General features: G+C 42.6%; 1 protein-coding gene across 1 annotated transcript in view; it reads right to left on the bottom strand.

Moving 5' to 3' along the window:
• NR3C1 (nuclear receptor subfamily 3 group C member 1) overlaps positions 1-12349 on the bottom strand; it is a 61553-nt gene that overhangs the window by 14817 nt on the left and 34387 nt on the right. Inside the window, exons 3-4 of the mRNA XM_051794218.1 lie at positions 7419-7582; positions 3368-3484 (exon numbers count right to left, since the gene is read on the bottom strand). Coding sequence (XP_051650178.1) covers positions 3368-3484; positions 7419-7582 — 281 coding nt within the window. The remainder of the gene's footprint in view (positions 1-3367; positions 3485-7418; positions 7583-12349) is intronic.

Here is a 12349-nt window from a genome sequence, read left to right as displayed (position 1 = left end):
AATTTTTATTAGGCTGTGTTACTAGTCTTGACTTAGATATATAGCTGTAACTCAGAAAAAAAAAGGTTGAGATAATGTATTTCTGTATAATTTATTTTCAAATATAAAAAGACCACTAATTTAACCCCAGCTCCTTAGGGCACGTTACAGGAGATAACCCCCACAGATAAACTCAGCATGGAGAGAAAAGCATCCAAAATTTTCTGTTAAAAACAAACAAAACCCTCCCAACCTCCTACAGTCTGGCATCCACCCAGGCTGCACAGGCTTCCTATTCCCTGCCCCGTGGGCAGATGGTCCTGCACCTGAGCCAGGTGGGCAATGGACCTGCCACCACCACCCCAGACAGCCAGGCACTTTCCTGCTAAACTGGGATTTATAACAAGCCCACTGCAGTTAGAGCAGGGCAGGGAATGGGATTAGAAAAAAGAAACGATCCTTCAAAAATCTGAAATAAATTCCAAGTGAAGACTGCAGAAAAACCTCATAAATTGCCAAGTTTAGCTGTAAAAAGCAGCATGAAAAGCCAAAAAAATTATGAGACAACTTTTTACAGGCATAAAACCTAACAATAAATCTTTTCTTCCAACACATCACAAAGAGAAAGGGTGCCAAGGAACACCAATTAACGGTGGGAGCGGAAATGAGAACTCAAGGAAATAAAGGCTGGAGTACAAAATATCATTATTCTGCTGTGTAAATCTCTGGTACCTGCAGCTTCGTAGTTTGATTTTTTTTCCAGGCCCCTATGCCCAAAAAAACACGGAAAAGAAAAAAGAAATTTCTAGAAAAGGGTGATAAGCAGAGCCAAAGGGATGACTTGATGATCTTGGAGGTCTTTTTCAACCTTACTGACTCTATGATAAAAAAAGGCCAATAGAAAATTAGCAAGTAATATTTTACTAGGGTAGAAGGAGCCATTTTCATCTCAGGACAGGAGCAGGTCAGAATTCTTTTATTCATTTTAAAATAATTACTCTTCTACACAATACCTAACAGTGCAATGCACTGTAGGTATTAGAAACTGAGATACCCAAAATGTGCTGGGGCAGGTTCATAGAAGAAGTCCAGCAGCACATTAGGTGAGTGCAAGGGGCCAAAGGACTGACAGGCTGGATATTGGGATCTCTTTTGATCACTCACTGGTTTGCTATAACCATTATTTATGCACTGAGGATGCAGCAGGGGATTTGTCAAAAAGAAATTACTGTCTAAAAAGTATGCAAATTTAATTCTCTTTTAAACAACAGTAATTTCTGAACTGTGACCCTAAAATAGACAAGATAAAAGAAACTGCTTCTTAAGTCTCTGCTGCACTTTATGCTGCCTCCCCACTTGCTTTTCTGCATGACCTATTCCCCATCTGTTCAGATCTGTCCCATAAATCCTTGTTTTAGGGTGTTTTTCACCCTTTCACACTACTCCAAGTTCTTCCATTTTTGTGTTGCTGAGTTTCAAGACTCCTTTTCCCTCTCAGACATAAAAACTTCACCCCCCCCGCCTTCTCCAGCAACTTATATAACAATCTCCATCCTCCAAAACCTCACTATTCTCTAGGATTCTCTGTGCCAAAATTGAGACAAACTACACTGGAAGGCCTCCAACCTACATGCAGAGAAGTGGCAAATATCCGATGTCATTCCATTTGATTTTCTTTGCTGCAGAGGGGTCACTCAACATGTCAAGACTAGGCTGGACAGGGCTTGGAGCAACTGGAAGTGTCCCTGCCCATGGCAGGGAGTAGAACTGGATGAGCTTTAAGTCCCTCCCAACCCAAACCATTCTGTGATTCTCTGATTCTGTGTCCTGGAGCCTGACACAGCGATATTGGTGTCTACTTAAACTAATGCAGGAAGGGAAAGGCTTATTATGAGAGTACTATATCTTAGTATCAGAACACTATATCTAATAAAGAGAAAAATTAGAAACAAGCCTTAAACCAAAACTCATTCTTTTCCACCTCAAAGCAAAAACTCTGGGGTTTTGCATCATTTAAACTGTCTTCAGTCTTTGCTGTTCTCTGTCCTTGCTCCTGGTCACACCAGCCCCAGCAGGGCAGTGACCTGTCCCAAGTGGGTACCCAGAGTAGGCTCTGATCTCTGAAGTGTAAGGTCCAGCCCAATGGGAGTGCCCAAAACCTAAATCCAGCTCCTGGGAGACACTCACTGATGACTTCATGTGCTTTAGCGATTTATTTTAGAACCCACTACTGTAGATCTTGGTTGTACCTTCCCATCCTGCACACGGATCATGGTAACACCTCAACAAACAGAGCAGCAACATCCCTTCCTCCAGCAAATCTCCATCCCGAAGGAGAGGATGTGCCTGTAAGTGGGTCACAGAGCATTTCAGACCCTCAGCTTTGTTCCCTCTGCTCTGAAGGAAGGGGCAGGTAGAAGCACCTGCAGCACAGAAAACCTTCTGCTGTGTCCTGCTGAAGGAGGTTGGAAGCAGAGGAGGAAGAAAGGACGTGCTAACATGGACTCCAGTATGTGCTTCATCTATCTCTTTAACTTAATTCACCACTTACATCTTACCAAAGGATATTATCACTGACTGAAACGGAATTCTGTTCATCCTTGGGAGCTGACAAATATCTTTTTGACATTTTCATTTTATCTGACAATTTTCATTATACAAGTACCACACGGATAACTGTGTTAGGAAGTACTGTGTTAATCTCTGCTGCTCAGGGAAAAATAGCAAGCATAAAATGTAGCTGACACTAATAAAAAGTGTTTTATCCCATTTTACAACTGCTGCTAAATCCTTAGTTGACATGGCCTTCAGATTCTCATAAGCCATTGAGGACTCAGCAGAGAACAACTATGTACTGGTACGTTAAATTTATTTACTTAACTGACCTTTTCTAGAGAGATTTTGACAGGTATTGAGGAAGAATCCACAGCATCAACAAAAATACTCCCATTTTCTTCAGTTTGAAGATATAATCCCCACTTCTGCCCCTCTCCTCTGTGATTTCAGTGTCAAGTCACTCTCTCGAGTGAGGATGGGCAGACAGCATGTCTCCCTACAGGTGTTTAATTTCCCTCCAGGTGTTCCCCAAGAACTCTCCTGTCTCAGATTCCATGAAAAAGCAACGAGATATATATGTGCTGACAGGAACAAAAAATAACCCTAGCTTGTGTGTATGACTCACTTCTACTGAACACACCGACAGACAGAGCAACTGAGCACAGACAGGAGAAATAGCACAATAACCTCCTGCCTCTCATTAAAATGCTCATGAAATGCAGCCAGTTGCTTTTAACATATTAAAGTGCTGCTCCAATCGTTGCTTCATAAGCAGCCTGGCGTTTATAGGGTAGGATTCCAACCCAAAGCAGGGATGTGGACACATGGTTACCTTCAAGGTTCATGCCAGCCTGCAGACATTTCCGGTAGCGGCACGCCGGGCAGTTTTTCCTCCGGATTTTGTCAATAATGCAGTCGTTCCTCCCAGCACACAGGTAGTTGTGCTGCCCTGTGTGCACAAAACCAAAACAACCATAAGCTCCCCGAGTAGATCAGTAGCTGAAGCCATTCATCCTTTCAGTCATTAAGGGTCTGGAGACGATGTAAGACCTTTACCTACTGCACTGCATGTCTTGCAAAAATATCAATATACATCTGATTTCATGTATCCAAACAGATTTCTCATAATCAGACCCTGAAGCCAATAAATTTAGTTCAAAATCCTATTTTTAATTTGTTAGTATCAGGCAACTTCTATTTTTAAAACTGTTTTTCCCTTACATTTACTAAATCTTTCTTCAACAGCAGGTTTCCCATTTCTCTAAATAGTTTGACAAGAGATACAAATAACATTCACAAACACATCTTGAGAATACACTTGGAAAGATTTCTACAGAGAACAGACACAGCTTCATCAGTTTGAAAGTCATGAAACTTTCTCCTTGTTTAACTTTGCAGCCTGACCCAGACAAACCAAGTTCTCTGACATTTTTCCGGATTCACAGATTTAGAGCAAAAGTGACCCTAAAAACACAACTTGAACTACAGAAATTAAGTAACTATTTCTTAGCTGTTAAGAGCATGGTACCAGAAGAGTATACATTCTTAGTTATTTGAATTTTATGACCAAATTCCTCAATATAACTTATTAAGGGAAAGGTATTACTAAAAGATAGATCCTTCTCCCAGAGAGGGATCAGGAAATATGTTTCTTCAGAGGGCAGAAAGCTGCAGCCTGGGCTTTTACACCACATTGCAAAGTTGTGACAGTACAATATTGTGAGAAACATATTTTCCAAATACAGAGCTATTAACAACGGAGTTCAAGAGTCTTCTCACAGTAAAACAGCCTGGGTAAGGAATTTGTTTCAAGTCAGCTGTGAAAATTATGGGCACGCAGAGTCCATTCCTATGGCTTTGGTCAAACTTATCCCATGAAGTGTCTCACGTTGATATTCCAAGGAAGCTCTGAACATTTTTCTGAATGAACTCTCACACCTCTTCTGTTTGGGGAAGAGGAGCCTTCCTGACCCTTGTGTAATCTGTGTTTAATCAACTTAGACAACAGATCCAGGACTCACCATTCTGTTTGCCATTAGCACCCTAATACATATAAACAAATATATCTGTACACACACATGAAATATAAACTGATGACAATTTGTCAGCACTGCAGAGGAGCAGAGACCACAATTCCCTGTCTCTCAAAGATGTTTGATGAGACCACAGTTTCACCCAACAATACAGATACTTCAGGTGAAGATTTTCCTGAGCAGCTGTTCCATTTTATTCCGAACAAAGGGGCTCCTCTCCATGAAGGTTTGGTTTCTTCTGCTCACTTCTCACCTATTCTTGCCTTTTCTGGGGGCAAGCTACACTATTTCTTTGACTTACATTATATTAAAGCCTTCTTGCCACGTGAATATCTCGTGGGAAAATGAAGGGAAATTGATCTCCATGCCTGAGTGCTGCCCAGAGGACGTGCCAAAGGAACTCGCTTCGGTTCTCTTCATTGCTCAAAACCCAAAGATACTTCAAAAATACTCTGGTAAAAACCAGCAGTGAGCCAATGGAGATGTTTCCAAGGGGATTTGGGGCACGCTGGGGCATTTTACAGGGAGGTTGGCTATTCCACAATGTCGCACTGCCTGCAGTAGCCGTCGGTGTCGGGGGCTCTGATGCTCTATGGCACTGAACGACTCCTTGCTCGTTTGAGCACATCAGCCCTATAAAAAGGGTAGAAATTGCAGACAAAGGACTTTGGAAGATGGAATTAAAACTGCTGACGAACAGGGCTAATGTGGAGCACAGCAGGAAGGAGAGGTGTTGGGGGAATCTGCAGTGGAGGGAGGTGTGAGGATCTGCTCCAAGGCGAGGAAGCGGACGTGGGAGGAGCAGTGAAAATCCAGGTTGGTGTATTGGGATAACATGTTGGGAGGTGAACAGGGCTGGTTCTGCGACAGGAGAAACTCGATCACGAGGGCTCTAGACTCTGAAACACCATGAAAATCAGAGCTAAAACAAGATCTCTGGCCTCTCTGGGTTCCTGAAGGCCTGTTTGTGTGAAGAACTGTGCATAAATATACAGTTGCTGTCCCACCTTCATCCTCCCTCTTCTCTAGTTCTATTCTTTGCTGAAAGGAATACACTTTCCATGGACTTTCTAGACACTGACACTTTCAGTTTCTGTGATTATTTCTGTCACAGTCCACAGGCCTGGAGACAAAGGTGGAAAAAAGGGCTTTGGCTAAAGGCTGGATAACCAGTGTGCAGAGTCAGCTTGATCTGAATACTAACAGGTGCCTGGCAGCTACTAATAAAAAGGATATTGCAGAAACAAATTCCTTTCACATGTGTTCCTAATAAAAAAAATGCCTATAAAAGACAAGAGCAAATTATTTGTTCCTTAAAGTAAAGACTAAGACTAACAGATCCTGGAAGGGCTCCTGAAAATATCCATGTTATCTCATGGAATGATTAAGGGTGCTTAATCCTTCCCGCTATGGTCCAGTTCACAAGGTGGTAACCAGTAAAAGGTCGGACTCTATGATCTTGGAGGGCTTTTCCAACCTAAACGATTCTGTGATCCTGTGAAGGGTGGGATAATTTGTGGAACAATAAAAATGGAAGCAGAGTAAGCCTTGAGGATCTAATTGCCATTTTTCAGCCACAAGTTTGCTTACATTTTATACCAATACAGTTGATATATGATGAGTCAAGTTGCATCACTGATCAGAAGGAATCACTGCGTTGCTTCTTTCCTGTATCAATACTTTTCTGATTTATTTAAGCTTCAGAACAGGCAAAACCATGGCTATGCCACATATCCAGCTGCTATACAATATATCTCCTGAGGGATCTCCAGTGACCTGATTTTAATCAAAGGTACAGATGATTATTTGCCTTAAATAAAGTGCTTTGCACTTGAGCTCCCATTGCCTCGTTATACTTCAGAACAGCTTCATCTCCCCCAGGGCCGACACCCCTCCCCTTGTGACAGGCAAAAACTGTCATGTGAACTTGACTTTTCCGATCCCTCTGAGAGCTCCCCAGAGCTCCCCATGGCATCCACTGAGCTGGGAACTGGGGAAAAGTGCTGCTTCTAAAGACTGAATGATGTCTTGTCTTTATCAAACAGCCTTCTCTCTTTTCCAGACATCCCAGATAACCAAAATGTCAGCACAAAATGAGTCTGGTGCACGAGGAAGGCACAAGACATGAAACCCTGGAGGGTGTAACTAATAATGACACTCTTATTCAGAACTCAGGAATCACCATCCTTTAAGAGACACTGGGAATATGCTCCAACTTAACTGCCTCTGATATTGAAGCCAGGAGTCACACCCTGAGGTACAGCCTAGTCTGTTACAAAATAGCTACTGATGCAGCCCCAAAATCACTGAGCCCTTATTCACATTTAGTTTTCTATCATCTCTAGTTTCTACATTGATTTTCTCCCTGTGATTAGTCAGAAATCTTAATCCTCCAAAACCACACACACGTCCCTGTTACCCAGATACCTGCAACTCACACAGGGACATGGATGCAGTTCAACCAATAGTGCTTACAAGAAAAACTGCAAAATACCACAACCTCACACACAACAGATTTACCAATCTTCTATACAAATCAGCTAACCTTCAAATGAAAAATCACAAACTTTACAAATGCACACAGACAAATATCTGTATAAAAATGGGACAAATAAACAAAAACAACAGTGAAAGAACATGAAACAGACAAAAGCCAAGACAACAATAAATCCTTTTACATGGAGTGAATGGGAGCATTTTATCAGTGTGAATGGAATCCACGCTTCAGATAATGCACCATTATCAATGTGATTTACTATGACAAGATCAGTGATCTAATGGTTTGAACGTGGATGATACGTGCAGGGATTTCACATCTTTAAACAGCAAACTCATCAAAGCATGGCCTACCTTCCACTGCCCTTTTGAAGAACACTTTGCAGCTGCCACATGTCAGAACACCGTAATGGCACCCGGAGGCCTCGTCGGAGCACACCAGACAGAGCTTGGGAGGTGGTCCCGTAGTTGCTGAGGTTGCGGATGGAGAGGAGCTTACATCTGATCTCATTCCAGGGCTGAAACAAAGCAGAAAAGTACTTCATTAAGATCTATGGGATAGAGGCAAACACAACGTTGGTACCTGCAGAAATGGCTTGTCCTCACCCTCCAGTGGGACAGTTCTGCACACAAAGTGCACCAGACTCTGAATGAGTTAAACAAGAAATTATGTAAAACCTCAGGAAAACTGTATGGATTTTTCATGGCCTATTTGGCTGGGTCAAGATTCCTTCCCTTACACATTTCTGAAGCCAAGTTTCTTGCACAATTATCCCAGCCTTTAAAATTGACTCTTAAAACACGTTCTTACTCCATCTTGTTTCCATTACTGTCACATTCCCTGCAGTCTGCATAAGGGCTCCGCTTCCAGCACCATCACCGAGTTTTCTACTGGGATCCTGTTATGCAAGAAGCTGTGCAAGTTGGGCCATATACTGATAAATATTCACAGTAACAAGTGATCGCTTCACCCCAGCAATTTAGGAGAAGAATATATATACATTCCTAACATCAGGGCCTGGTTTTCCAATGTACACACAGCCCAGCTACAAACGAAGGGTTAGTTCGTTAAGAAAAAAAATAAATCCCCATTAGAACAACAAACATTCCACCGTAATCACCCTGGAGCTGCTCCTAATCCTCAGGGCTGAGCCAGCAGTGCTGGGCCAGAGTTCAGAGGTTGATCTTATGGAGCTACAGCCCCAACCACAGCACTGCCCGAGGGAGGCTGCCCCACACCTCCTGTAAAGCCCAGCTTGTTGAGTTTATCCACCTCAACGTGAGGAAGAGCTTCTTTCCATGGAGGGTGGCAAAGCACTGGAACAGCTGCCTAGGGAAGGAGTGGAGTCTCCCTCTCTGGAGGCATTCCAAACCCACCTGGACACATTCCTGTGTCACCTGCCCCAGGTGACCCTGCCTTGGCAGGGCTGTTGGTCTGGATAATCTCCAGAGGTCCCTTCCAACCCCAGCCATTCTGTGATTCTGTCATTTCCAACAGAGTTTTAAACTCCTAAAATGCAATTTCTATACCGTCTGCTTCACTTAAAATGCTTTTCACAGAAAATCCTGTTCCCCAGGGTTCCAGCCACTCTCCAGATGAAGCTAGAAAAATGACACTTTTTTAAAGACTTTGGTGCCTTTCCTTGGAAACTCTCCAGACCATCCACGTTCCCCAGTGTGGGCTTAACATTTGTATGTGGGCTAGCTTTTGCATGGAAAATTCCTTTTCCTCTCCTCAAGAAAGTCTGACCAGATTTGGTCACACATTTCAAAAACCCCACAGATCTCAAACATTCATGCAAACCTTAAATTCCAGCCCAAATTAGAACACTTCAACACCTGAGGGGCTTTGCTTTTGAAAAGGTCCATGTGTCCCATCCCCACAGTACCTGAGAAATGGCCCATCTAGCAATTTAAAGGACTTTGCCATCTTGTTTGTTCTTTCCAAGAGGGATTTAGGCAATAAAAAGACAAGGAAAAGGAATGCTCCCACTCAAATACAGAGGGATCAAAGTCAAACCAGAATAAACGTGTCAATGAAGTCCTCACTTTGACAAAAATGGAACCAGAGGGCAGAGAAAAGTGAAAATTACTTGGGTTAGGGGAAAAACTGTGAGAGCACTGGCAGGCAAAGACCTAGGGTACATACAGATCCCCCTAAAAAACAGTGTCTGAGCTGGGGGAGGAGCTGAGCTGTGTCTCAGCTGAGTAGAAAAGAAAACACTGGACAGGGACACAGCAACAGCTCCAATATCCTAGAAGAGCAGTGGGAAGAAGAGAGCAGGACAAGAGTGGTGCAAAGGCCTCAACAGGAAAGGTTGGCAGTGGGAATAAAGGAGAATGAGTGAGCCTTGAGGAAAAAGGGAAGAAAAAGGCCTCTCTTTTCCCAAAGGAAAGAAGGCTTCTTTCCAGAACTTGGAATGGAGCTCAGATCTGTCACATTGTTCCTCTGCATTCAGAAAATATTTGTGGAATGCTGCAGCACTTCTCCTCTATTACTCTACCAAGAGGCTGACAACCACCATCAGCATGTCTGTCAGCTCACTGATGGACTGTATCCCTGTTTATGAGCCATGGGATGGCGTTGCTGGGTTTTCCAATTAATTTGTCTTCTTTTAAAGAACAGAAAGACCTAATAAAACCCTACGGTTGCACAATCCAACCCTCAGCATCCAAGCCATGGTGGAATGTAATTCAACCCAGTTCCCTCTATTTGATGTCCTTACAAACATGCATCTTTAATTACACACTCATCCTGATTTGTACCCAGCACGTCTGCCTTCCTCAAGTGCAGAGACCTCTAGGAATGAACACTGTAAGGATGGAGGTTTGCTTTCTTTCACGTGATACATACACTTACTTGCTTCTTTCGTGTGTTTCCTCCCCCCCACCACTTACTGATCCATTTGGAAAAAGGAATTGAATTGTTTCTTCACTTTGTGGTGTCCTATGCAAAAAATCCCACCTAAAAAACCCCAACACCTACTCCAAAACCAAACAACCCCCCTTCCACAATCAGTAATCACTGGCCAGTCAAGAGCTACTCTAAGATGACTTATTTTCTCTTAAGTTTTAGGCCCAGTGGCTCCTTTTCTTAGAATAAAAATCTCAGACTAAGCATTGAAGTATAGGTTGGAAGCCTGTGAGTTTAAATAAGGAATATATAACTTGAAAACTTTGCTTCACTAAAACGATTAAAAGCAGAATAAGATGGAAACATCTTTCTAGGTATAATTTTGAAGACAGCTAATTTAGATACAAAAATAAAACCCTTTATACCTCTCAAATTTCTGACAAAAGCATTTTAAAGGAAACATTCATCAGCTGTCAGGGAAACCATGGCAGTGCCAAACATATTCCAATGAAACTTTTCAATCACCTTTAATTTTTAAACAGGGATTATTTTCTGTACCAGCACCAAAGAAAATGTAATATGAGAAAGAAAACAGATTATATGACTTAGAAAACTAAAAATAAATTATTACATTGATTAATAAAGCAGTAGCCAGCAATCTAATCCGGGCTCCTGGCATATCTTCCCAGCCTGGCTGTATCAGATAAGGGCAATATTTACTAACCATGTGGAGAACTGCCAGCCACCAACAGCCCCTGGTTGTAAAACACAACCAGGAGGAATTACAGTGCACAAGGGCTCCTGCAAGAGCCACAACTAACTAGAGCGACGTTTAATACAAGTATTTTACTAATAAAGTTATATGCAGTAAAAGACAAACAACCACTTCCTAAGGAAGAGGTAAGACAGGGAAATTACACTCTGAGATAATATAATAGAAAAGTTACCTTGCAGCATTTGCAGAAATGGTTTTAAATGCAACAAAAACCTACCAAACTATCAGTCTTATCTAAATTAAAATAGTCAAGCACGATAGATGAGAGAGGGGAAAAACCTCCCAATTTTAAGGGTTCCAAATTTGCAAAAACTTTGATGAAATTTTATTTTGAGAGGCAAGGTGTTTTTTGTGATGTGGGTTCCATTCCCACGTACTTTCAAAACTATTTATATACAATCTGATTTTATTTATTTGTATAGATGTAGTTATCATTTCCAGTCAAGGAAACATATGGGGGCAAAATGGAAAGCCTTAACAAAGTGGTTAAAATGGAAAACCTTAACGAAGATGCAGCCCTGGTAACCAGCTCTGCAGAAATCAAGTTGTTTAACTAAAGCCATTTTGGTGTTAATCATTCACCAGAGACTTTCAAACCCAGCTCAAGGGTCAAACTGCACTAAAGCCAGGTGTGGTAATGTTTATGGTGGTGGGAGGCTTTCCTGTCTCGGGGTCTCCATTCCCACAGGTCCCTCATCTTCCCCCATGGGACAGTCCCAGGGCCAGGCGAGTCGGTCACTCCAGCACCTCAGTCCCTGGCCAGGCTGTGACAGCCAAGACAGAAGGGACAGGGACCACCACACTCCCTTCCTGCTACTCTGCATTATTAAAAGGAAAGTCACAGAACTACTGAAGCTTCAAGATTAGGTTTAAATTAGATGTTGGGAAGATATTCTTCGCTGTGAGGGTGGTGAGGCCCTCCACAGGTTGCCCAGAGAAGCTGTGGCTGCCTCATCCCTGGAAGTGTTCAAGGCCAGGTTGGACGGGGCTCGGAGCAATGTGGTTCAATGGAAGATGTCCCTGATCACGGCAGGGGGTGAAACAGGATAAGGTTTAAGGTCCCTTCCATCCCAAACCATTCTGGGATTCCATGATTCTATGGAAAACAACTCCAGTGAGCTAGACCAAAATCACTGGTCATTTACAGTCTAGAACCTGCAACTCTTTTTACCACCACATGAAAGCTTGGGATAATCAGCCTGGATCACATTCTGCCCAAAATGTGCCCTGCCCGAGCACAGTTCTGGTGAAGGGTAAAGTCTTCTTAAAAATGTGAATTAAATTAGCACCACCACCAACTTATAAGTGTGCAACAGAAAGAGGACTTGGTTAAAAACTGTCTGCATTTAAGGAAAATGGCTGCAAGCTGCAGAGCAGGAGCAGCAGCAGCTCAGGAAATCTGGAGGCTGCCAGTCAGCTTAGCAATTGTCACCCTTAACAAAAAGAACTTCAGGGAAAATGCATAATGGAAGGTTTTTTCAGAGTTAGAGACTACTAAAATATACCCTGGTGCTGTCAGAAATTACAGACCTGGAATATCTGCAACTGGCTCCTACGCACCTGTAAGAAAATGCTGTTCATGCTCAAGTGCCACCTCCAAGGAAAACAATGAATGCAGCATGTCTAGGATGGGCAGAAACAGCTCAGAATTTTACT

The sequence above is a fragment of the Manacus candei genome, unplaced genomic scaffold, assembly GCF_025592945.1.
Source record: "Manacus candei isolate 608988 ecotype Guabito, Panama unplaced genomic scaffold, ASM2559294v1 h1tg000037l, whole genome shotgun sequence".
In the NCBI taxonomy this organism is placed as follows: Eukaryota; Metazoa; Chordata; class Aves; order Passeriformes; family Pipridae; genus Manacus; species Manacus candei.
The sequence above is the reverse complement of the archived record's forward strand: the minus strand, read 5'-3'. Positions and strand labels throughout refer to the sequence as shown.